We start from the raw sequence: 23,570 nt of genomic DNA on the forward strand, positions 1-23,570 counted from the left end.
TTCAGACTATCATTAAATTGCCTTCTCATTCTAGCACATCCTTTCCCCGTTGGTGAATTACTTTTAGGGGACTACATTTTGGTAACAGACCAATCCTTGCCCAGCTTGGCTTCTGACTCTTTGGACTTTACCACAACAGCCTGCTGGGGGTACCTCCATCCCCTCTCTACTCCCCATTTTCAGCTCACTTTTATGTACTGTCTTCCTCCTTTAGAATGTAAGCTCCTTACAAAACCAGAACACTGTTTGATTATCAACCATGATTGACTTAACTCTTCTCATCAATACAATGATCCAAGACAATTCCAAAAGACTCATGATGGAAAAAGCTATCCACATCCAGACAAAGAACTGATGGGAATCTAATTGCAGATCAAAGTATACTATTTTCACCCTTTCTGGAGTTTTTTGTTTTTTCCTTTTGTTTCTTTCACATGACTAATGTGGAAATGTTTTACATAACTGCACATGTGTAACCTATACCAGATTGCTTGCCGTCTTTGGGAGAGGGAAAAATATTTGGAACTCAAAATCTTTCAAAAAAAATCAATGCTGAAAATTGTCTTTACATGTAATTAGAAAAAATACTATTAAATTTTAAAAAAAAGAGCACAGGGCAGCTAGGTAGCTCAGTGAATACAGCACCAGCCCTGGAGTCAAGAGTTCAAATGTGACATCAGACACATAACACTCACTAGCTGTGTGACTCTAGGCAAGTCACGGAAAAAGGGAAAAAAAAAAGTAAACTCCTTGTGGACAAGAACTGTTCCCCTCCACACTTTTGTTATCTGCAACACTTAAGCAGAGTACCTGACACTTATTAAGTGCTTAAAAAATGCTTGTTTGTTTGCTGCCTAGGAAGGGAAGCCATTAATGAAACAAAGTAACTTAGAGTGGAAAGCATTTCCCGCCAACCATCCCACCCAAAAGAGTAGCAGGGAGCAGAACCTGATCCTGCCCCAAAGCCTGAATTCAAGAGTGAAAGCCAGAAAGACTACTAAATCCAGGAAAACATAGAATACTATTAAAAATTACTGCAAACCTAAAGATCCCCAAAAGAGTACCTCCATCCCAACTTTAAGACTCAAAGTAAAAAATGGATCCTCAAGAAAGATTACATGAATACCAAGTTAAAAGAAAGAGAAAAAAGGAAAGAAAAGCTCTAGAGGAAAAAAATTGGGAGGATAAGTAGCTTAGAAGAAAAAGGGGTAAATCTTACTCAAGAAATGGACTCCTTGAAAATAATAGACCAAATAGAAAACGAAAGACTCAAGAAATAGTGAAAACCCAAATGATTGAAAAAAAGAAAACAAAGTATCTGCACTAACCTGGAAAATAGGTCAAAGAAATATCATTTAGGAACCACTGAACTCTATGAAAACCACGATTAAAAAACAAGAATCACAAATGAAAACTGTCTGGGTCTCTTACAAGCAAAGAGTAAAGACAGAAAGAATTTATCAAGCACCTCCTGAAAGGAACTCTAAAAACAGTCTTGGGAATGTCAGACCTCCCAAGTTTAAAAAAAAAAAAACAAACAAAAAAAGCCCCAACTCAACCTGTTAAAGCATCAAGGAACTAAAGTCAAGATCACATAAGGCCTAGCAATTTCTACTACAAATCAGATAGTGGAATACAATATTTCAAAAAGTAAGAGATAAGCTTACAATCAAAAATAACTTACCATGCAGAATGGAATATAATTCTACAAGGGAAGAAAAAATAGACCTTTAATTGAAGAAGACTCTAAAGCATTTCAATGATAATCTGCTGCTAGTCTAATAGAGAAGAAAATGTCCCTTCAGAATCTTAATTTCTTGAAAGTATATTAAGGGAGCTAAGAAAGAAAACGGAGAGGCTCTGGGGGCAGACTGGTTCTGAGGTTTGAAGAAGGCAAAGACAAGGGAGAATAAAAGGAATATACGCTAGTGTAAAAAAGAGAATAAAAGGGTGAGGAAACTGCTATTTCTCATAATTGTGACAGGAGAAGAGTATACAACTTGGAGGCAAGGTACGGGAAGCAGACATCAGGTAAATCTCACTCTTAATCTAAAATGGACAAGAGAGCTGAACATACACACAATTTAGTCTAGAAATACATCAAACTCAACAGGAAGAATGAATATAGAGGTGAGAAGCTAATAAAGGGAAGGGAAGTTATAAAAAAAAGAAAGGCAAAGAACTAGAATCTAAGGAAAAATTTCAGATTGCTTCTTAGACAACTTGGGAATGGCTGCAAAAATTATGGTTTATGGATATAATGGAATAGTATTATGCTGCAAAAAATGATGAAAGGCTATCAACTGCCACACTAAAAAAATGCTGTAAATCCCTTATAACTGGAGAAATGCAAATAAAACTAACTTTGAGGTACCATCTCATAACCATCAGATTGGCTATGAAGATTAAAAAAGGAAAACGACAAATGCTTGAGGGTCTATGGTTCAACAGGTTCACTAATGCACTGCTGGTGGAGCTGTGAACTAGGTAAAACCATTCTGGAAAGCAATTTGGAATCATGCCCAAAAAGCAATTAAACTGACATTGTACCTTTTGACTCTCCAATTCCTCTACTATATATTTATATCCCAAAGGGTTCAATGAAAGAGGCTAAGAAAACATATGCACAAAAATATTTGCAGCAGCTCTTTTTGTGGTGGCAAATAATTGGAAAACAAGGGAATGTCCACCAATTGAGGACTAGCTGAACAAATTATGGCATATGAATGTGATGGAATACTATTGCGCTGTAAGAAACGATGAAGGAGACGGTTTAAGAAAAACCCAGGAAGATTTGTATGAACTGATGCAAAGTTAAGTGAGCAGAACAAGAACAACTTAAACAATAACAATACTCAGATACCTCTGATCAACACAATGACCAACCACAGCTCTAAAGAACTCAAGGTGGCACAGTGGATACAGCACTAGTTCTGGAGTCAGGAGGACCCGAGTTCAAATCCGACCTCAGACACATAACACTTACTAGCCTTGTGACCCTGGGCAAGTCACTTAATCCTACTGCCTAGCCAAAAAAAAAAAACAGAAAAAGAAAAAAGAACTCAAGGTGGAACATGCTATCTACCCTCCAGATAGTGAACTGATGGATTCAGAGTACAAATTGAAGTATATTTTCTTTTGGACATGAGTAATGCAAGAATCGTATGAATATATGTATTTGTAATGGGAATTATTTTTCTTGCCTTTTAATGGGGGGGAAATAATTCAAAACTGAAAATAACACTAATTTGCTTTAAAAAAATAAAAAAGAAATGATGACTGTGATGATGAAATGTCTCCCAAAATCTGTGATGAAGCAGGTTACCCACAGAAGGTGAAGACACAAGGTGTAGAGACAGACATTTTTGAGCATAGTTACTGCCCTTGTGGATTCATTTTGCTTGGCTAAGCTAATTTGTTACAAGGGTTTTCTCTTTATCATTCTTTCTCTTCTGAACTGAAAGGAGTGTTGGCAACAGGGATGCAAAAAAAAAAAAAAGGGAGGGGCCACTAAAACTTTGTAAAGGATGCATGCACAAAAAAGAAAAATAAATTAGGAAAGAAGCACAGACAATCAATTTTGAAAGTAACGCGTAGATTTTATTACATACTTTTTAAAAAGCAAGGAATCATTGAAATAGAAATTCAGTTTCATATAGAGCCCTATTTTGGTTTTCTGCATGTAAACAGAAATGCTCTTCTTCTGGTATTTAAGATAAAAAATTTAAATGACAGAATGTCTGAAAACCCGGTTTAGAGTTATATTTTGTCCAGTACACATTAAAATTTAAATATATTAAATAAATATAAATATTCAACAAAATTCATCAAAGTGAAGAAGACTGTGATGGTTTAGCAGAACCTAATACGTAATTCTTACCATGAAATAAGGCTTGTGGTGGCATTACATCTGGAATAAGATCGGCTTCTGACAGCAGACTAGGAGTTGCTGAATGGGAAGCTGGAGTTCCAGGAGCAGAAAAATCAAGAGAAGGAGAAGGAGATGGGCTTGTCAGAGGGGTTCGATCAGAGGAACTCAAAGATGAAAAGTCAATCACCTCTCCCTTCTCAAGAACTATGTCAGGCCGACGGCCCCGGCTGATGAATTTCACTGGGGTAGAAGATGTGCTTCTATCCAAGAAACCAGCTGCTTCTTTCTGTGCTCGCCTAATATCTTTAGCTTCTTGAGTTCGTGATCTCTTCTCCTTCAGTTCCATGGCAGATTCCACAGGATTTCGACTCACTCTTTTCCTAAGCCCCTCCACTGTAATGATGGGATCCAAAGCTGGTTTTGAGGCTAGAGAAAAACAATTAATATGTAAACATTCATTCACCATGTATATATCTAAACTCTTCATTGACCAATAGCTGTCCTGCTTGGTTCTAACTCTAGGAACATCTGATCAGGCCTTCCCCAGGTTAAAGCTCACCATCGAAAATCTGATTATCTTGGAGATAGGTTTCACAGAGATTCGAATCCATACCTCCTGACACTAGGCCTGTCCCTCCAGATTAAAGGGCTGGAGGGCAAAAGAATCAACTCCTCCCAAGACCTCCCCTTACATGGAGGGCTCAGACATTTCCAACAAACTTCATTTACCACAAGCTGTTCAGCTCTATTTGACTCCCAAGAACCTCAAGCCCTAGAGGGGGGGTACACTCCCGTGACTCCCTCCCCCTCCTTTTTAGCTTCCTTTTGTATGCAGTCTTCACCCATTTCCATAGTAAGCTCCTTGAGGGCAGGGACAGTCTTTCTTTTTCAGATTGGAATCCCCACTATGATTTGTATGCCAGACACAGCGCTTAACAAATGTTTATTGACTGACAAACAAGCATTCAACTTTAGATCCTTTGGCTACTCATCTGGCTACCTGCTTAGTACAATGCTTTATACTCAGAAGATGCTGAGAGAATGCCTAATTATGCTAAAATAAGGCTTTTTAATGTCACCAAATGTGTGAATTTAAAAAGCCAGAGATATTTAGAAATCAGATTTTGAGCAAGAAATTTTCAAATACTTGAAGCAAATTACAGAACAGCCACTTTTATTAGTAAAAGGAGAAAGCTGCTGAATTTTAAAAAAAAGCTTATAAAATTTTGTCATACAGAACATACCAACAAAGGAGCTTCCATGGACACAAACTAGCTATTCCAGTTAAAAACAGGGCTCTTATCTTTAGATCTCCTATCTTTAAACTTGGTTGACTTTGGCTTGCCTGGCACCTCTTGTACTGTTCCAGGTACCTTTTACTTTCAGAGCAGAAGCAGACAATTTCTCTCCTTCAGGTTTCATTGTTGGGGGCTTGTTATGAACAAGTTTCCACCATCCTGGCTCTCCAAATTCCTGAGCACCTGAGCGAAAAAACACTGGGCTTCCCACACTAAGGCAACCCGCTACTGTGCTCCACCAGGTTGAAGTCTTTTTCCTATAAAAAGGACAAAGCATATTTAAAATTATGAATTCTATAGGTTTCCTCTTTGACGACGATTTTTAGGTGCATATAAATGTCCTGTATATTTCAACAAATGTGACTTTCTGGCAGTCAATGTTTATTTTAAGTAGTATTACTGAGATGTTCAAGGAAACAAATTTTAATTCATTTTAAGGTATTAAAAAATATATGTGATATTGAACAAATGTCAAGAAATTAAACAAGGTGTTATAATTCTACTCCTAGAAGCTTGGGAATCTGTGACACAGAAAAGTTTTTTGCCCTGGCTAGTTCATTTTGCCTAAGGGCTTTGTGTGTCTTTGAAAAACACCCATTACTGGTTTTTAAGTACTGAAGCAGAACTAGAACTGCATGGCTCTAAGGGCTTAAACTTCAGGGAAATTATTGACTTTCAACTTCCATTTTGTGGAAAATTGCTTTAGTTCTAAAGCACGATTGAAAAAGATGCTGCGTCCCAGGAGCCTTTAATTTATTTAATAGGGGAAAAAATCTTTCAAAGTGTGCTTTGACAATATGATGAAAGAAGCAATTAAGAGAATTCTTTTATACCCTCTTCTGAACATTTTCAATGTAAAGGCCATGGTCTACTCCCCAGAGCCTAAATATATACATTAGAAGATTCGCAAGAAAATAATCTTTCACAGTAATTGTATTCCACTACATGGATAATACACCAAAGCAAGCAAACAGGGCAGCAAAGAGTGGTAAAAGAGAAATGGTTATTTAGAAACACTAGAACTAATCAGAAAACGCAAAAATGTTATTTTTCTCAATGAGTATGAGATGTATTTGAGATAAGAAGTAACAGCCTAATTGCAGCTTTAATAGTATTCCATTCCAGAGTACCCTTCTTTCCCCTTTCAACCCTTCCAAAGTGATGAATGAGTAGAAGGTATACTCCCACTCTCTCTGAAACCCTCATACACACCAACACCTGGGTGTAGAAATGAAAAAATCCATTTTCCCCAGTCATGGGTCTCTTCTAAAAACACCTTTTAGCGCTCTGTGACACCATGGCAAAGAGTCAGACACTGATGTCTTTAATACAGGTTTGAAAAGACTCATGAGGCCTCAGACTTGCACCTCAATCTTTCACAACAACAGATTAGTATAATCTCACATTTCTTCCTCTTTGCTCATGTGTCTAATAGATATAGGTTGAGTCGATAAGAAATAATATGAGAAAGCAATCTCTTTTTGTTTGTTTCTACCATGAAGCATGAAGGATCACTTCTTGTACTTCTCTGGGGAAAGGGGAGGCCTCAAAGAGAAAATAACATGAAACTGTTTCTTAAATTGGAATTTGATAATGTTCATAACACTGAAAAACAATGAGCAAATTCATTAATTATACTATGTACTCTCAAGGATATCTACATCCAAACCTTTTTCTTGTTATAGTACACAATATTTTACCAAACCTAACACTTTCCCATGGTAGGAACATTAGCCAGCTTGTGATGTTCCCTCAGGAATTTCTTGTTAAAACATATACAATGTATTTACATATTCTTTGCGTAATAAAAAAAATGTACTTTTAGAAACAGATATATTCAAATTGTTCTTTGGTCATAAAAACATACCCCCTTGAAAAATTTTAACCTAGAACAACAAATATTAACTTACAAAACCCAGAAAAAATTATTTCATGTCATTAAAGATGATACATAGAAACCTAGAAAACTAAATTGTGAGTGTTGGGTTACTAGTCAAGTTTTCATTGACTTTCTATGATCTAATTGTATATATATATACTGATAAAATCACAGGTCTACTAAAAAAGAAAAAAATAAAAAGTTACTTAAGTCTGGAGCTGAATAGAAATATTATACACACCCTGTAATCTTAATTATTTAGGTTCTAAGTATGCTACAGACAATTCATAAAGTTCATTTAAAAGCAACTTAAAACATTCTTATTTCAGATCCTGTGACAAAGAAAAGATTACTTCCATTAGGCATGTATTATCACATAGCTACAAAAGATCACAGTGCATTTCAACTGTAAGAAATAAACGCCTGTTTAAACATTTGCAGTTTTCATCTCACCTAAAGTCCCAATTATTAAAACTTTTAAATTGCACAAGGATTTTATGAAGACCCTTTATATCATTTATAAGGAGTGACATCTGAAAAGAAGGTCAATAAGTATTTTATTAAATGACAACTGTGTATGCTAAGTACCGGGGATACAAACAAATGCAAAAAAAAAAAAAACCCAACAAACAGTCCCTGCTTTCTAGGAGCTCACAGTCTAATGGGGGAGAAAATATGTAAAGACCATACACACAAAAAAAGATATACAGGTTATACTAGAGATAGTATCAAAGGGAAGGTCCTAATATTAAGGACAATTGGGAAAGGCTTCTTGCAGAAGGAGAGTTTTCAACAGAGATCTGAAAGTAGCTAAGGTAAAGATAAAGTAGCTGGAATGTTATATTCAATGGCAAAAAAATATATAGAGAAGTTTAAAGAAAATAATGTCAGCCCTGAGCAGATGACTTTCCAAACAAACTCCAGGACTCAGGGTTAATTAACAAGGAAAAACAAATGAGCAAATTCCATCAAATCAGACAGTATTTTTAAAAAACAGACAAAAATTTGGCAAACACACTTCTTACAAAGAGACACCATTCCTAAGAAAAAGCACTCATAAAACCCACAGAAACATTTCAAAGCTATAATTTCATTTTCTTCTTTCTCACCAAACAAGTTCCACAAAAAAAAAAGCCCAATCACTATACTAAGGGAATAGGCCTCCTTTTTTAAGAATAGAATCCTTTGTTGTTGTCAACTTTTCTTAACACCAATAAAATGGGAACTAGAACGTCCCCTATCATAAAACATTCTCTTAACTTAGCAATTCCTCTCATTACAAGGTCTCATAAGGTCACATACTACCCGTGACTCACTCACTCCAAAATATTCTCAGCAACATCAGCAAACCCTGAAAGACTTTTTAAAAAAAAAAAAAACAAAAACAACAACTACAGAATCTATTTGGGAAATTTATTTCACTACCTTGGAGAAAACTATATTAAACAGGATAGCAATTAATAAAATCCTGCTCTGACTTGATCAGAGACTTCAGTCACATCTAGTCACTGAATTGTGCAAGATTTACTCATCTTATCCAAGACCTGATACAGCATCTAATAAATTCAGAATCTTGAACAAAATTCAAACAAAGATAAGTAGATTTAATCAATTTCAATAGCATAGTAAAATGTCAGAAGGGCCCATAAATTCACTGAATGGATAAAAGTTTAAGAAAAATATAGTTCAATGGTAATGACACTAATATGAAAAAAACTAATGAAATAAATATTTAGTGTGCCTAGCATGTGCCCAGTAGGGAATATAAAGGAAGCATAAATACTACCTTCAAGGTACTTAGAATCTAGTTGAGCCAGTATAAGTTCATCCAAACACTATGTAAGTGCCAAAAGAATGAATATAAGTAACTAACTGATTTAAGAGTTTAAAAGAATAAGAGTAATAGGACCAACCTGGGAAAGAGCACTTTTAATATTCTAGCTATCACCATTCTTTCCTATTCAGAAATTTGATATGTTCCTTTAAGGGTTCTCCTCGAAAAAGCTTCTGGTTTTTATCCATTCTTCTGGCTCAATAAATGCTGTTAACAGGACTTTTAGGACCTGCAAATATCACTGTAGTAAAGACAATAGTCACTGTGATTCCCACACTAAGTACTATACCTCATTTGAGTGAATAGGTTAAGATAACACAAACAAATCTAGTAGTATTATTTACCTTCTACAACATGCAAATTTCAGATAAACATTTTTTACCTGTTTCCTAGTAGAAAGGTCCAATGTTTCTCAATAAAAGCACAAATATCTTCTTTCCATCTGAAATAACCCTGGCGTCCAGTTCCTTCCAGAGACAAATTATACATTGCCAACATGACAACCTGGCACACAAATGAGAAAAAAAAAAGGAGTGAAAAAGAACACAGGCATTTAGAACTGTCAGGCAGCTGAGAAATCATCTAATTCAATGCTCTTTTAAGGGGAGGAAACTGAGTTCCAGAGAAGTTACATGATTTGCCCAAAGTCACAGAGCAATGCTAGCACCTAAATCCTGGTCTCATCTCCCCTCAGCCCGATGTTCTTTCCACTATGCAACAATGTCTCTTTTCAAAGAAATTTTAAATCCTTAAAAAATATTTTAGCCAATTTTTTTGGATCTAAAGGAATGTGTACTTTTTAACAATTTGTGTCAGATTCTGAAAGGACTTCTCTAAAGGTTATTTTGAGTTTATAAGAGGTTGGAAACATCACAATCAACAGAACGTAATTATTCACAAAATTAAATAACCATTTCACCAAACAGCATGCCCAACAAGAGAACCTGCTCCTTTCAAAACAGCTCCTGTTTTGAAAACAGCTAGGTAGCAGAGTGGATAGAGCACAGCCCTGGGGTCATGGGGACCTCAGTCCAAATCCAGCCTCAGACACCTAACACTTACTAGCTGTGTGACCCTGGGCAAGTCACTTAACCTTAACTGCCTCACCAAAAAAAATAAAATAAAACTCCCTAGTGTGGTAGAAACTAGATTAAAATGAAATTGGGAAATATTTAACAAAACAAAATAGCTCCTTAAATGTGATGCTTCAAATAATCTAATTCTAACTTTCTTTGACTTCCATAATTTCTTTATGCAGGTATATCCACTGTATACTAGGTCTTACTATCAGATTCTTAAAATTCTTAAGAATTACAGAACTAGGGGCAGCTAGGTGGCACAGTGTAGATAGAACACCCTGGAGTCAGGAGAACCTGAGTTCAAATGTGACCTCAGATACATAATACTCACCAGCTGTGTGACTCTGGGCAAGTCACTTAACCCTGACTGCCTCACGAAAAAAATAACTCTAGAAATGGAAAGGCCTTTAAAAGCATCTAGTCAGGAACCCTTATTTACAGATAAGGAACCTAAAGTCCAGAGATATTAAGTGACTTGTCCAACAAGGTCACTAGGTGATTAGCAGCAGAAATAAGTGAAGCGGTGTCCCAATTTCATAGATCTTAGGTTTAGAGCTGGGAAAGACCTTAGAGACCACTGAGTCCAACCCCTCCTTTGACAGATGAGTAAGGTGGGTGAAAATGAAACTAAGGGCTACATAGATAGAATTAGAACTCAGATCTTCCTGATTCTGGAAGAGTACAGCATTCTCTCCAATGGGCCACCAAGCTGCCTAATCAATATTTTGTCCACTACAGTAAGCTGCCAACCCTATGCTATTCCCAAAAAATGAAAGATAAATATTCTATTTCTTTGGCATATTCAGGATATAATCTAACACACTGCTATGCACATATGTGACAGCCATTCAATAAAATTATTTTAAAGGAATTAAATGGAATTTTTCCTATCTCTACCCAAGGATCTCTGTCCCCATCCTACTTTCTTCAACCCCACTTCTTTCATACAAGCCACTCCCCATGTTTTAATGGACTCCTCCCTTTCCCAACTCTGATTCTCCACCCATGTAAGTCCCTTCTGACCTCTAATAACCACCTCAGGTTTGACTTTCTTGCCACCATAACCACAGCTTCTAACACCTTATCCCTAAAATAATCTGTCTTCAAATTTCTCATAACACACTGTGTGGTCCTTTCCTTTGCCTGATTACATTTATAAGCTATCTTAATAATATTAGCATCTAATATGTGCACCATGCTAAGTGCCTTACAAATATTATCTCATTTGATCCTCAAAACAACCCTGAGAGGGTAGGTGTTATTATGACCCCTGTCTTACAGCTAGAGAAACAGAGATTAAGTGACTTACCCAGGTTCACACAGCTAGTAAGTGGATTTGAATTTAGATCTTCTTGAACTCTAGTCTAGGCCCAGGCCTCCAAGCACTGTGCCACCTAGCTTGCTATCTTATATCACAGTCATCTGAGTAAATTAGAATGTGAACTTCTGAAGAATAACACCTGTTGTCTTTAGAATAGTACTGGTACCTCAGACATAATAAAAGGGTTTTTTGTTTAACCAAATTACCTACAGTGTACATACAGGATAGTATCCTAGAAGCTGGAAGAAATGCAAATTTTATATAACACATGATACCTGCTCTCATGGGACTTATAAAGTAACACAAATACTATAATATAAAATGATACACACATTCACAGAAATATAAGCATAGCAGAAGGAAAGGTTATTACTAACTGAAGGAGGGGGAATCAGGGAATGGTGAAGAAGTAGCACTGGCCACTCAGATGAGTTCATTTTTTTAAGAATAAAGAAAATAACTGACATTTATACAGTACCTTAAATTTCCCAAAGAGCTTTATCTAATTTGATTCTCATAACAATCCACTGGGGCAGATATAGGTACCATTATCTTCACATATTATATTCCACCAGCCACCACAGCCTTGTCCACAAAAATGGCCTGCATTTATTTTGTATATACTTTTATGTACAGCAGCTGTCTTTCTCCTACAGAATATAAGCTCCTTGAGGGCAAAGATTATTTCATTTATACCACTGCATTCCTAGCATCTTGGCACAATACTAGAACCTTTATTAGTGCTTATTTGGTTAACTGATTGATTTTACAAAAGAGGCAACTTAAGGTTAAGAGAATTTAAGCAATTTGGTTTATCACAATGAGATTAGAAGCCAGATCTTTCCTGACTAAATGCAGCACTCTTTCTGCTATATCACCTTGCCCTTTTATTTTACATAAACAAGTTTAACTTTCAAAATTAATTTAGTTCTATACTTAAAAAAAACTGCATCTGAAGGCAGATTTGATAAAAAAAATTAATGCCTTTAATTTCTGTCTTTCTTCTCAATTATAGAATCACAGAACAGATACCAGAAATGATCTAGTTCAAACTAAGGACCTCAAAGAACTGCTCTAATTAGAATTATAGTCTAGCACTCTTTACACTCAAACTTTCTGCCTACTCCTTACATAGTTATAAGATAAACTGATTAATGGAATCGACAGACAAAACATAAGCCTGATGATGGCACAGATGACTGAAAAAAGTTTCTCACCCATATGTAAGGAGAACAATGACCAGAAATCTTCTCAAAGAACTCACAACTCAGATGTAGGGTCATTATTAAAGAAACAGCTTAAAGGCTTGCTGCATGTGATCAGACACCAGTCATTCGTCTTGGCAAGATGGGACCCTAAAGAGATAGGGTTCCATCTCTGCTGACACTATCCCTTCCTACTAGTAAGACCACCACACACACCTACCATCTACAGTAGAACACTGCAAATCTGGAGGGCATCTGGAGGTTACATAACTCAGTTCCTAGAACAGGAGCTGAGAACTGCAGGAAGGGCACAGCAGCACACTCAGAGAATGGATAAACTTCATCATCATTTCACATATACTGCAAAGCCAGTAGCTCAAATCCAATAGGAACAGGAAAGAACAATTGAAAGACAAAAGAGATGTCTTGAACAACTTAAAAAAAATATAAGCAGCTAAGAGTTACTGCAACTATCCAAATAAATCAGATATCAAAGGTACAATTCAGAGACTTTAATGGTAAGGAGGAAAATAAAATTTCTACTATGATTTTCACTATTTATGCTGGCCAAAATGTTCCCAGAGTACACAATTTAATAAGTTAGTTTCAGCTCAAAGTCTCCTGCAAATCCAAAAGTGCTATTCCACTCTGTCTCTCCTATGTTCTATTATATCAACAAGAGCTAGAACAAAAGGACATGTGAGGCACTCTTTTTACATTAAAACAGTTAGTTGCTATTTCAATCTCCAGAAAAGGTACAAGTCTGGCTTAGAGGGATAGATTAGTTGTGCTTCTTTCTGTTGCCTATAATACTTTTGGCAAGTCATTTAACCCTTCTCTAGAGTTTCTGCATCAATAAACAGTGGGAATGAACTATATCTTTAAGGCTCCTTCTAGCTCTACATTCTAAAGTATTGCATAAACAGAATTTAAATTGTTATTATTTTCTTTAAAAAAAAATATGTCCTGCCAATAAATTTTAATAAGGATTTCATAGTGGGATTTTGAAATTTTGGGTTAATGAGGAAAGCCTTCAGCGTGTGAGGTAGACCCCTCTGTGGAAAATTAAAGGAGTTTGGGGACAAGTGTGACACAACCCAAGCAGGAAGAAAGGGGTTGCAAACTACATCTTTGGTGGGACTACTTGCGTACAATATTAGATAAATAGCATAATCTACGGAATAAGAATCTGACTAATCATGTAATCATATTTATAATAGATTGTAGGCTACCATATTTCTTTATTCTTCCCATTTCCCCCTAAAACAAGAACTTTGTTTTTTGAATGCTAGTCAGAAAAACACCAGCCATATTTTTCATTAAAATCAGAAGATGGCATTTACACGAGAAAACAATCTTTTTAGGGGTCTTCCATGAATCTCCAAATTTAAGTATTTACATTTTTAAGAGCAAACATTTTATATAGTTCAATCAATTAACATTTATTAAGAACCTATTAAATATCAGGCACTGAGCTAAGCACCAGGGATACAAAAAGAGGCAAATGACAGTCCTCGCCCTAAAGGAGCTCACAATCTAATGGGAGAAAACAACAAACAAACATATATAACAAGCTATATACAAGATAAATAGTAATTAACAGAGGGGAGGCACTAAAATTAAGAGGACCTAGCAAAGGCTCCTTGCAGAAGGCGGCATTTTAGTTCCAACTAAAAAGAAGCCAGGGAGGTTAGTAGATAGATATGAGGGGGGAAAGTGTTCCCGGCATAGTGAAAAACCAAAGCTGGGAGATGGATTGCCTTCTGCCTGGAACCAGGAGCCAGTTATTACTGGACTGAAGAGCATATGGCAGGGTGCTAGATTATGAAAGGCTCTGAATGCCAGAAGATGTTGTATTTGAGCCAGAGTGACAAGGAGCCACAGGCTTTTATTAAGTAAATGACATGGTCAGACTTGCATTTTCAGAAAATCACTTCAGTGGCTGAATAGAGGATGGACTGGAGCAAGGAGTAACTTCAGATAGGCAGATTCACCAGCAGGTAACTGCAATGTCCGAGATGTGAGGTGACAAGGGCCTGCACCAGAGTTGTGGCAGCATCAGAAAAGAGAAGGTGGGCATATCTGAGAGATGTCACAAAGGAGAAATCCACACACCTTGGCAATAGATTGGATATTGGGGAGGAAGGAGTGAGGAGAATCCAGATGACTCCCAGACTGTAAACATGAGGAATTAAAAGGATGGTGTTACTCTCTACAGTAACAGAGAATGTTAAGGGGGAAAAATAACGAGTTCTGTTTCAGATATGTTGAGTTTAAGATGTCTACTGGACGTCCAGTTTGAGATGTCTGATAGGTAGTTGGAGACGCAAGATTAAAGGTCACCCAAAAGGTTGAGGCAGAATGGGCAGATCTAGGAATCATAATCATAGAAATGGTAATTAAATTTATGGAAGCTGATGAGATCACCAAGTAAAAGCAGTCTAGAGGAAGGAGAGGAACTAGAACAGAAAGAACACCTATGGTTAGAGGGCATGTGTTTGAAACAGGATCCAGAAAAGGTGACTGATAGTTAAATAGTTAGAAGGAAAATCAGGAGTCTTGTCCAGAAAACCTCACGAGAAGAGAGTATCAAAGAGAAGGTAATCAACAGTGTCAAGCTGCAGAGAGGTCAAGGAGAATAAGGATTTAGAAAAGGCCACTGGATTTGGCATCCAATCACTGGTAAATTTGAGAAAGCAGTTTCAGTGGAATGATAAGGTAGGAAATTTGCACTGTGAAGGCCACAAAGGGCAGAAGAGATAAGAAGATAATTAGCAGAAATTGAAGGATAAAGCAAGGGTTTTTTTAGGATGGGGGGATATATGGGCATGTTTGTAGGAAATAAGGAATAAGCAGGGAGAGACTGAAAATAAGTGATAGTGTGGAGATGATAGGGGACAATCTGTTGGAGACAGGATGGAATGGGATCACTTAAAACACACAGGGGTTAGCACTGGTAAGGTCTAAGGTCACCTCAACATGTGAGAGAGGGGTGAAGAAGTCAGTGGTAGAAGGAACATGAGTAATTTGCAATGAGAAAAAGGGGAGAAAGTTCATTGTGAGTGGTTTCAATTTTTTTTTCCACTAAAATATGAAGCAAAGCTCTCACTGAAGGGGGAGGGGGGGTTGCCATAGGAAGCCTGACTGATGAAAAGGTTTGAAGAGCCACTGGGAGATAGTAGGATATTAAATACAGTTCTTTTCAAGGCAAAATAAGATTGCAGTTAGTAAGTAAAGTAAGTAAAAGGAACTCAGAGATAAACTAGTTCAACTCTTTCGTTATCTAGGTAAAAACAGGACCAGAACTGTTAAGATATGCATGTTTTGCCATTTTTATAATGAAACAACTCCAAAATTTCTGAAGTAAATTTCTTCAATTACCTAGAATTCTTTGTTTTAATATTATTTCCATAATACGAACCAAATTTTCACAAGATACTACTGTCACCCTTCTATAACAGATTTTTACTTACTTGTTGCCATGTCAATCTCAGTCTCTCAAATTGCTCTTTACCATCTTCTGAACAATCTGAACAAGTAAATCTAAAAAAGTTATCACCTTTGAGGTAACTAAGCTGTTCCCTCAGTTGACCTAAAACAAAGTAAAAGACAAACACAATCTTTTTCAGTTTTTCCATATAACTGGAGCCAAAAAAGTTGAGTCATACTTTATCAGTTCAATTTTTCCCACCTGGTTCCTTTGATCTTATTTAAACTTCTTCCAGTGGTAGAATGGGGTCCCTATGATGCCAACCTTTCACCTTGAAACTTTTTCATTGTGTGCAAGGAAAAAAATTCTGGTTAAGAGAAGGGTAACAAGGAGACATATCTCCTTCTCCCTTTAATGATTTGTCACTGCAGTAGTCTTAGCCTCAAAACTTCTTATAAACCATTACTAATGCATCCTAACACTTTTAACAGACCAGCAAGAGATAAAAGAGGAAAAAATGCCAAATTAAGCCAAGTTCTCAGGATAAAAATGTTTGAAGTTATTTGCACAAAAAAAGAGATAAAATCCATTTTAACAAATATACAAATATCATTTTATCTGATTCTACAGGAATAAACTGCTTTAATATTCCAGCAAATGAGCCACTTTACAACTTTAAAAAAACTCGTATTAAATGAAAAATCTTGTACAAAAAAACTTCTCATAAGTCTCTTTATGCAGGAAACAAAAACAACTAAAAACTGCTATTTGGATGCTTAATCTTTTGTAATATAACTATTCATAAAATTCGTTTTTGCTGAGGATTGTATGGATGCCTTTTCCTAGATTTTGAGGTAGGAATACATATTCTCATGGGGCCTAGAGAGATGACAGTAATAAGATTAAGATTACAGTAACTAGTTAAGCAGAAGAGGCCAAAATAGGTTTAACTTTGGCAAAACACAAGACAATTCCCCTTCCCAAACTGAACCTACAAATAATACACCTCTGTGAATATTTCAGACACTGATTTTGATTTAAGCTAAGTTACAATATAACAACATAATTTTTTTCCCATTTAAGACACAATACTACTCTTAAGAGTCCAGCACAAGAATCCCTATCTCCATATTAGGATATGTGATTAATTACTTAATAAAGTATGATGTTTGATTTGTGAAACAATTGTTACCAAAAGATTCAAGGAAAAGTAACACTAAGATATTACTCGAACCTATATTACTACAAAAATTTCCTAGAAAATTATAAGTTCTGTTTAGTCAATGAAGTTAATATCAGTAAGGTATTCTCATTTAGTTTTCAATTACAGTTACTTTTTTTTTAAGAAAAAAATTCTAAGTTTTAGAATGAATGAAAGAAAAAAATAAAAGGTTCTTACTGGCTGATATCCATTTTTGGCATTTATCACAAAAGTAAGACAGCTGTTCTTCCATCCACGACACATCCCCTTCATCACTATTCAGTGAATCTCCACTTTGATCATGAGATAAATCCACTGAGCCTTGATCTTCAGATTCAACGATCAGGAGGGTTTCACCTTCCACTTCACCTTCCTCCAGACCTTCAGAGGTGGATGTCCTTGTAGCGTCATCATCATGACGACTCATCAGCCCACTAATGTGGACATTATTATCCATCCTTTCTTGCCAGGAAAATTTTTTTCAATGACAACCCTAGGGTATGGTTACCCAGTTAATATTGTTCATAACAGATAAAAAGTGGCTGTCTTTAAAAAGTGAATGATCACAATTAAAATCACTTCAATAGAAGGAATTTTTAAAGCAGTTTTAAAACTTAAGTGATATAAACCACTGTTCTTTTATTTAAATGTTTAAAGGGCAGAAAATATTATATTGGTGGAAGCAATCACTTAATTTACGCAACAACATAGCTAAACAAAAAAAAACCCAAAAACAATCTAAACCTGTTTTGTTAATATTTCATTCACTTCAAAACTCATGTTTTTTGAGAACCTTTTGCCAATAACATTTTCTTTCTTTCTGCTTCAAGATGCTCAGTCAAAATAATCTGTTCTTCCAAAAGACGAACATTTTCTTTTTTCCGATTTTGCCTCTCTATGTCTCTGAGCACTCCGTCTCGAAGCCTCTAAAACACAAGGAACAAACTTAAGTAACAAAGTGTCACCAAGACGCACTTCAGACTTCCAAATTTCTAACTACAAATCCAGATTGCGTTTGTCTTAATTAGCCTAGCTACAAATATGCAATATAATACAGGATATTTTTAATAAACATCAAATAAATCTTATGTTTTAACAAGTGCAACTATACGTTATTTTAACAAAACATTTTCATTACATTCCTGGAAAACTTCTGAAGGCTTAAGAATTAACTGAAAGTAAAGAATAAGGCTACCTAGAATTTTTTTAAAAATCAGAATAAGATCTAACAATTTAGAAGTACATTGCTTTCACTATAGCTTAAAATTACAATACCTCAGGGGCAGCTAGGTGGCGCAGTGGATAGAGCTCTGGTCTTGAAGTCAGGAGGACATGAGTTCAAATCCAGTCTCAGACACATGACACTAGTTATGTGACCCTGGGCAAGTCACTTAATCCCAATTGCCTCACCAAAAAAAAAAATTACAATACCTTGATATTATCAGTTATCATTATCTTCACTCATTAATAAGAATTGGGAAAAAGAATATATTTTTATTTACTGCAAGAATTAAGTATAATAAAACCTACTTCAGGTGAAATTGTTGGAAAAAAGGTGTAAAAATTATCTAAGAAGTAAAGAACACCAAAATAACCTCCCCTCAAAAGGTGACTTAATATATTTGGAAGAGTATCAAATTACTTCATAAAACTCATCACTTGTAATCATTTTGTTGATCAAATAAAGAGCAAATGACAACCTTCAGTACTTGAAAACAACTCATACATAATCAAACAAGTATTCATTCAGCACCTACCACTTGCCAAGCATTATGTTTGGCATTGGGCATACAAATACAAAGATTATAACTATTCCTACTCTCAAACAGCTTACATTCCAACAGAAGATACAAGTATGTATGTTATATACATATATACACATATACTTGTATAATGTGTTCCAACAGAGGATACAAGTATGTGTAAATGTTGTGTGTGTGTGTGTGTATATATATACACACACACACATACTTGTGTAATGTGTTCTCTAGAAACTTAAACATATGTATAAAACATGTTTATATTACATACGTATATGTACATCTAAAGAAAGTAAACACAAATACAGCATTAAAGTTAAAGAGTAGTTTGGGAAGGATACTAGCTTTTGTGGAGGATTAGTAAAATGAGAACAAGCTGTTAGTTAGCATTCCTTCAGTCATTTATTCATCAAGCCTGTTCTGAAAAATTACTTGATGTCCCCTCAAGTTATCTAGTACATACCTACCTATTTAAATGCTATATACCCCAGTAAAATATTAATTAACTCCTTACTCCTTTAAGGCAAAGCCTGGTTTCCATTGTCTTTATATTCTCAATGACTAGTACAATTCCTTACATATCAGGTGCTTAGTAAATTTTTAATGGATTGGATTGCCTAGTACTATATTAGATGTTACAGGAAAATAAAAGAGACTATCTCTGTCCTAAGAGCATTACGCCTACTACATTTTAGAAGATTTTACAGTCTTGAGATCATGCCACTTGAGTATCTGGAGAACCAGGAGTCTGGAAAATAGAAGCCCTAGGGAAAAGATAGCAGTTTTCAAGTATCTGAAGGACTGTTCCACAATGAAGAGGGATTAGATTTGTTCTTGGTGAGAAGCAAAGAGTGGAAGCTGGAAAAAAACAAATTGAAGCTTGATAAATCTGCATAGAGGGTAGGTAGGTATCACAGTAGATGAAGCACCGCTTCCTAGAGTCAGGAAGACTGGAGGATCAATATGGCTTCAGACACGCACTAGTTGTGTGATCCTGGGGTAAGTAATATAATAGATAACCCATATAGCACGATAAAGTTCGATAAAGATCTTTACGTATTTTATTATATTTGATCCTCACAACCTGGTGAGGTAGGAGCTATTATTATCTCTATTTTACAGAAGAGAATACTGAGGCTGATTGAGTTTAAGCGACTTCCCCAATGCTACACCTCAACTAAGCGTGAGACAAGAAGATTCAAAAAGATCTTCCTGTCTAGCACTTCGACCACTTCTCCACTTAGCTAAAACATAATAATAAATTAACAATAGCCCCATAATACGTTATATATTTCGTTAGTTAATTGCAGCAACTAGAATTAACATAGCACTTCAAGATTTACAAAACATTTTATAACTATTTATCTCATTTACAACCACCTCACAACACACCCCGAGAAGGAGGTGCTACTATCATCCAATTTTACAAATGAAACTGCAGCACGCAGAAGTGACCCGCACAGCTAACAAGCGTGTGAGGCCGAATTTGAATTCGGGTCTTCCTTATTCCAGGTCCAGGGCTCTATACTCGGCAGCACCCTGAGTTTATGGAGCTTACAGCCTAGGATGGGGACGAGACATAAGCACATGTAACACGACTCACGTTTATATAGCGTTTTGAGTTTTACAGGCCCGTTCTTCACACCAAACCCCCGCAGTGGTAATATTAAGACTCGCCCCATTTTGTAGGTGGGTAAGGAAGTTCGGAGAACAAAGCAACAGTTAATATCACCGTCACGACGACGACGGCGAAACCTCACTACGAGCCGCTGGGCTTTCGGTGGGCGAGAGCGCGAACGAAAACGCTGGAGCAGCGCAGGGACCACGCGAAAAGAAAGGGGAAGTGGCGGGACGGAGAGAGGTCAAGCCGGGAGGCGGGGCCCCGGAGCGCGCAGGCGCAGCCACCGCCGCCTAGTGCCCGCGAGCCGCGTGCGGAGAACGTTCCGAGACATCCCGTCCCTCCCCAGGACTGGAGGAAATAGGGGGAGGGGAAAACGGGGCTATATCACGTGGTCCTGACCTGTTGGTCTTGCTTCTGCCGAATGTGCACCCCGGCGACTGTGCCCAGCGTGAGCACCACAGAGACGCCCAGCACCACCTTGGAGCTCCTCGACATCCCTCCCGGGCAGCTGGCCGCGGAGAGGCGGCGGAAGCAGCCGTTTCCCACAATAGCGAAGCACCGGTCAACTAGAAGGCGGGGAGCTGGGCTGCGGCCACGAACATGTACGTCAGTGGCGAGCCCCTTCTGGCGTGCGCGTCCCCGGGCCTCCTTCAGGCTCAATCCCTCGAACACCGAACGTTCCCCCTCGCACCACGTATTCCAGGCGCAAGCAATAGTGAGCTGACAAATCGATAGTGCGTGCTCACTCCTCTCTCTCGGTTTAGAGCGGTGTGTTCTGATTCCCTATGGCCACGTGGTTGCAGCAGCCAAGCACTCTGCGTCCTTTCATTTTCCAAAGCGCCCCCTCCCCGAACCACCCACCCTCGCTTTCCACTACTTAAAGAACTCTAAAACAACTTCAGGGAGATACTTAGGGAAAATGGCATCCTAAAACTAAACAGGGGTCCTTCTTTAAATTAGGGTTATGCGGCATGATAATTGTGTAAACATTTGACATTGTAATTGTTTAAGCCATGCATAAAACTTGCAACCTTAGTGGGCACCTGATTTAGCAAAGGTCTTCAGAGATCAGGGGCTTCCTTCTAGTTTTTCTAAGGAGCGTAATAAAGAGCTACAAGCTAACAGAAGATATTTGGCATTTCACTCAAGGTAGGAAGACATGGTTTAGACTTTGTCCCTGGAAAGTTGGGGCCAGTGTTCAGGGTTTTTTTCTGGGAGGCTTAAAGCCTTGACTTTCCTTTTTCTTATTCACCATTGGCTGAGACTTCTCCATTTCACTTCAGTAAATGAATGAATTTTTACAATGTTTTATTAAACACTTAACTGTGCCAAGCATTGTGCTCAACCTTGGGAATATAAAAACTGCAGCTAAAACACTCTTTGCTTTCAGGGAGCTTCCTTTTTAATAAGTGACAACATAAACTGGGAACTGACGTGGCTAGTGAGAACAGGGTATTTATTGTGGTTTAGAAGGGCATTCAGACTGTAAGTGGAACCTTCATGGATGTACTTTTTTCAGTAGCACCAGCAGCTATGATTTGGTTATTGTTCCAGAACTGTGAAAAGGGAAAATTGGTGGGGAGGGGGATAAGGGGCTAAGTGTATTTTTTAAAGGTTCTGTAATGGTTGATAAAATGACCAAAGCTGGTTGTTCCAAGAAAGATTTCTTAAAAATCACAGTCTCACAGGATTGAAAGTTAAAATAGACCTTAGAAAGCATCTATTAAAGTCTCATCATTCTGCAGATAAGGAAACTGAGGCCCAAAGAGGTTGTTATTGCCACAGGTCAGAAAGCTTAATAAATGGCTAAACAGATTTGAACCAAGGCCTTCTTAAACCAAATCCAGTACAAATTGGAGCCAGATTCAATGTATGTATCATTGTGTCCTGCCTGGGAAGACTTCATTGTTCCGCATCTATTACCTCCTCAACCACCATCCCACAGTCCTTAGGCAAGGGCTGCTTCTGTGAGATGAGAGCTATCTCAGGAGCTGGAGTGTGCGTGTGGTGGTGGTGGGGGGAGGGTATCTAAATCCCTTCCTCCCACTTCCTCTCACTCTCCTTGAGAAAGCAAAAAAAAAATTACAAACATGTATGGTCAAGTAAAACAAATTCCCACATTGGATAAATAAGATAGACAGATTTGTACATGGACAGGGAATTTGTTTCTCACAAAGTCTAAACTTACCAGTAGAGTTTATCGTGATTATATGTATGTGTGTGTGTGTGTGTGTGTGTGTGTGTGTGTGTGTGTGTATATATATATATATATATATATAAATATATGTTAATTATATAACTTGTTCTGGTTCTACTCATTTCATTTGTATCCATTTATACAGTCTTCCCAGGTTTCTCTGAAACCATCCCTTTCATCATTTTTTTTTTTTTTTGCTTTTTGTGAGGGGGAGGGTTAAGTGACTTGCCCAGGGTCGAACAACTAGTAAGTGTCAAGTGTCTGAGGCTGAATTTGGACTCAGGTCCTCCTGACTCCAAGGCTAGAGCTTCATCTACTTCACCACCTAGCTGCCCCCACCCCCACTTTTCATCATTTCTTACACCACAATAATATTCCATCATATTCACATACCTTAACTTGTTTAGCAATTCCCTAATTGATGAGGATCCCCTCAGTTTCCAATTCTTTATCACCACAAAAAATCTTCCATAAATATTCCTTTGTATGCTTTTTTGATCTGTTTGTAGCAGTGTCACTGGATTATGCACAGCTTAATAGCTTTTGGGTATAGTTCCAAATTGCTTTCTAGACTGGCTAGACTAGTTCACAATTCTACCAACAGTGCATTAATGTGCCTGTTTGTCATCTTGACCAATCTGATGGGCATAAGGTAGTATCTCAGGTATTAATTTGCATTTCTCTATTAGTGATTTAGAACATTTTTCCTTATGGTTATTGACAACTAGGATTTCTTTCTCTGAAAACTACCTATTCATATCCTTTGGCCATTTATCATTTGGGGAATGGCTTTTATTCTTGCAAATTTGACTCATTTCCCTATATATTTTAGAAATGAAACCTTTATTAGAGAAACTTTCTCTGAAGCTTTTCC

At 37.1% G+C, this 23,570-nt stretch overlaps 2 protein-coding genes and 1 non-coding gene across 3 annotated transcripts in view; all 3 read right to left on the reverse strand.

The window, feature by feature from the left end:
- Positions 1–17,871, reverse strand: part of KAT14 (lysine acetyltransferase 14) — a 36,957-nt gene extending 19,086 nt beyond the window's left edge. Inside the window, 5 exon segments of the mRNA XM_020986543.2 lie at positions 3,881–4,297; positions 5,245–5,426; positions 9,265–9,386; positions 15,961–16,079; positions 17,317–17,871. Of these exon segments, the coding sequence (XP_020842202.1) occupies positions 3,881–4,297; positions 5,245–5,426; positions 9,265–9,386; positions 15,961–16,079; positions 17,317–17,575 (1,099 nt within the window). The 5' untranslated portion in view covers positions 17,576–17,871.
- Positions 12,598–12,842, reverse strand: LOC144456065 (small nucleolar RNA SNORD17). The gene has a single exon (XR_013484971.1). It is a non-coding gene; the product is annotated as a small nucleolar RNA SNORD17 (small nucleolar RNA).
- PET117 (PET117 cytochrome c oxidase chaperone) lies at positions 17,862–21,161 on the reverse strand. The gene is made up of 2 exons (XM_020986546.2): positions 20,899–21,161; positions 17,862–18,044 (listed from the first exon to the last, which is right to left on the reverse strand). Exons 1-2 carry the CDS (start codon positions 20,992–20,994, stop codon positions 17,895–17,897), a joined length of 246 nt encoding a protein of 81 aa, XP_020842205.1. The 5' UTR covers positions 20,995–21,161; the 3' UTR covers positions 17,862–17,894.
- Between the last annotated feature and the right edge of the window lie 2,409 nt (positions 21,162–23,570).

The sequence above is a fragment of the Phascolarctos cinereus genome, unplaced genomic scaffold, assembly GCF_003287225.1.
Source record: "Phascolarctos cinereus isolate Bilbo 61053 unplaced genomic scaffold, phaCin_HiC Scaffold_2;HRSCAF=192, whole genome shotgun sequence".
Classification (NCBI taxonomy): domain Eukaryota; kingdom Metazoa; phylum Chordata; class Mammalia; order Diprotodontia; family Phascolarctidae; genus Phascolarctos; species Phascolarctos cinereus.

What these genes read in the sequence shown, in the direction of transcription:
- PET117 (XM_020986546.2), bottom strand. Translation starts at nt 20,994, where the DNA reads ATGTCGAGGAGCTCCAAGGTGGTGCTGGGCGTCTCTGTGGTGCTCACG. An exon ending in GGCAGAAGCAAGACCAACAG is followed by an intron (nt 18,045 to 20,898) that starts GTCAGGACCACG and finishes CTTGTGTTTTAG; the next exon opens with AGGCTTCGAGACGGAGTGCT.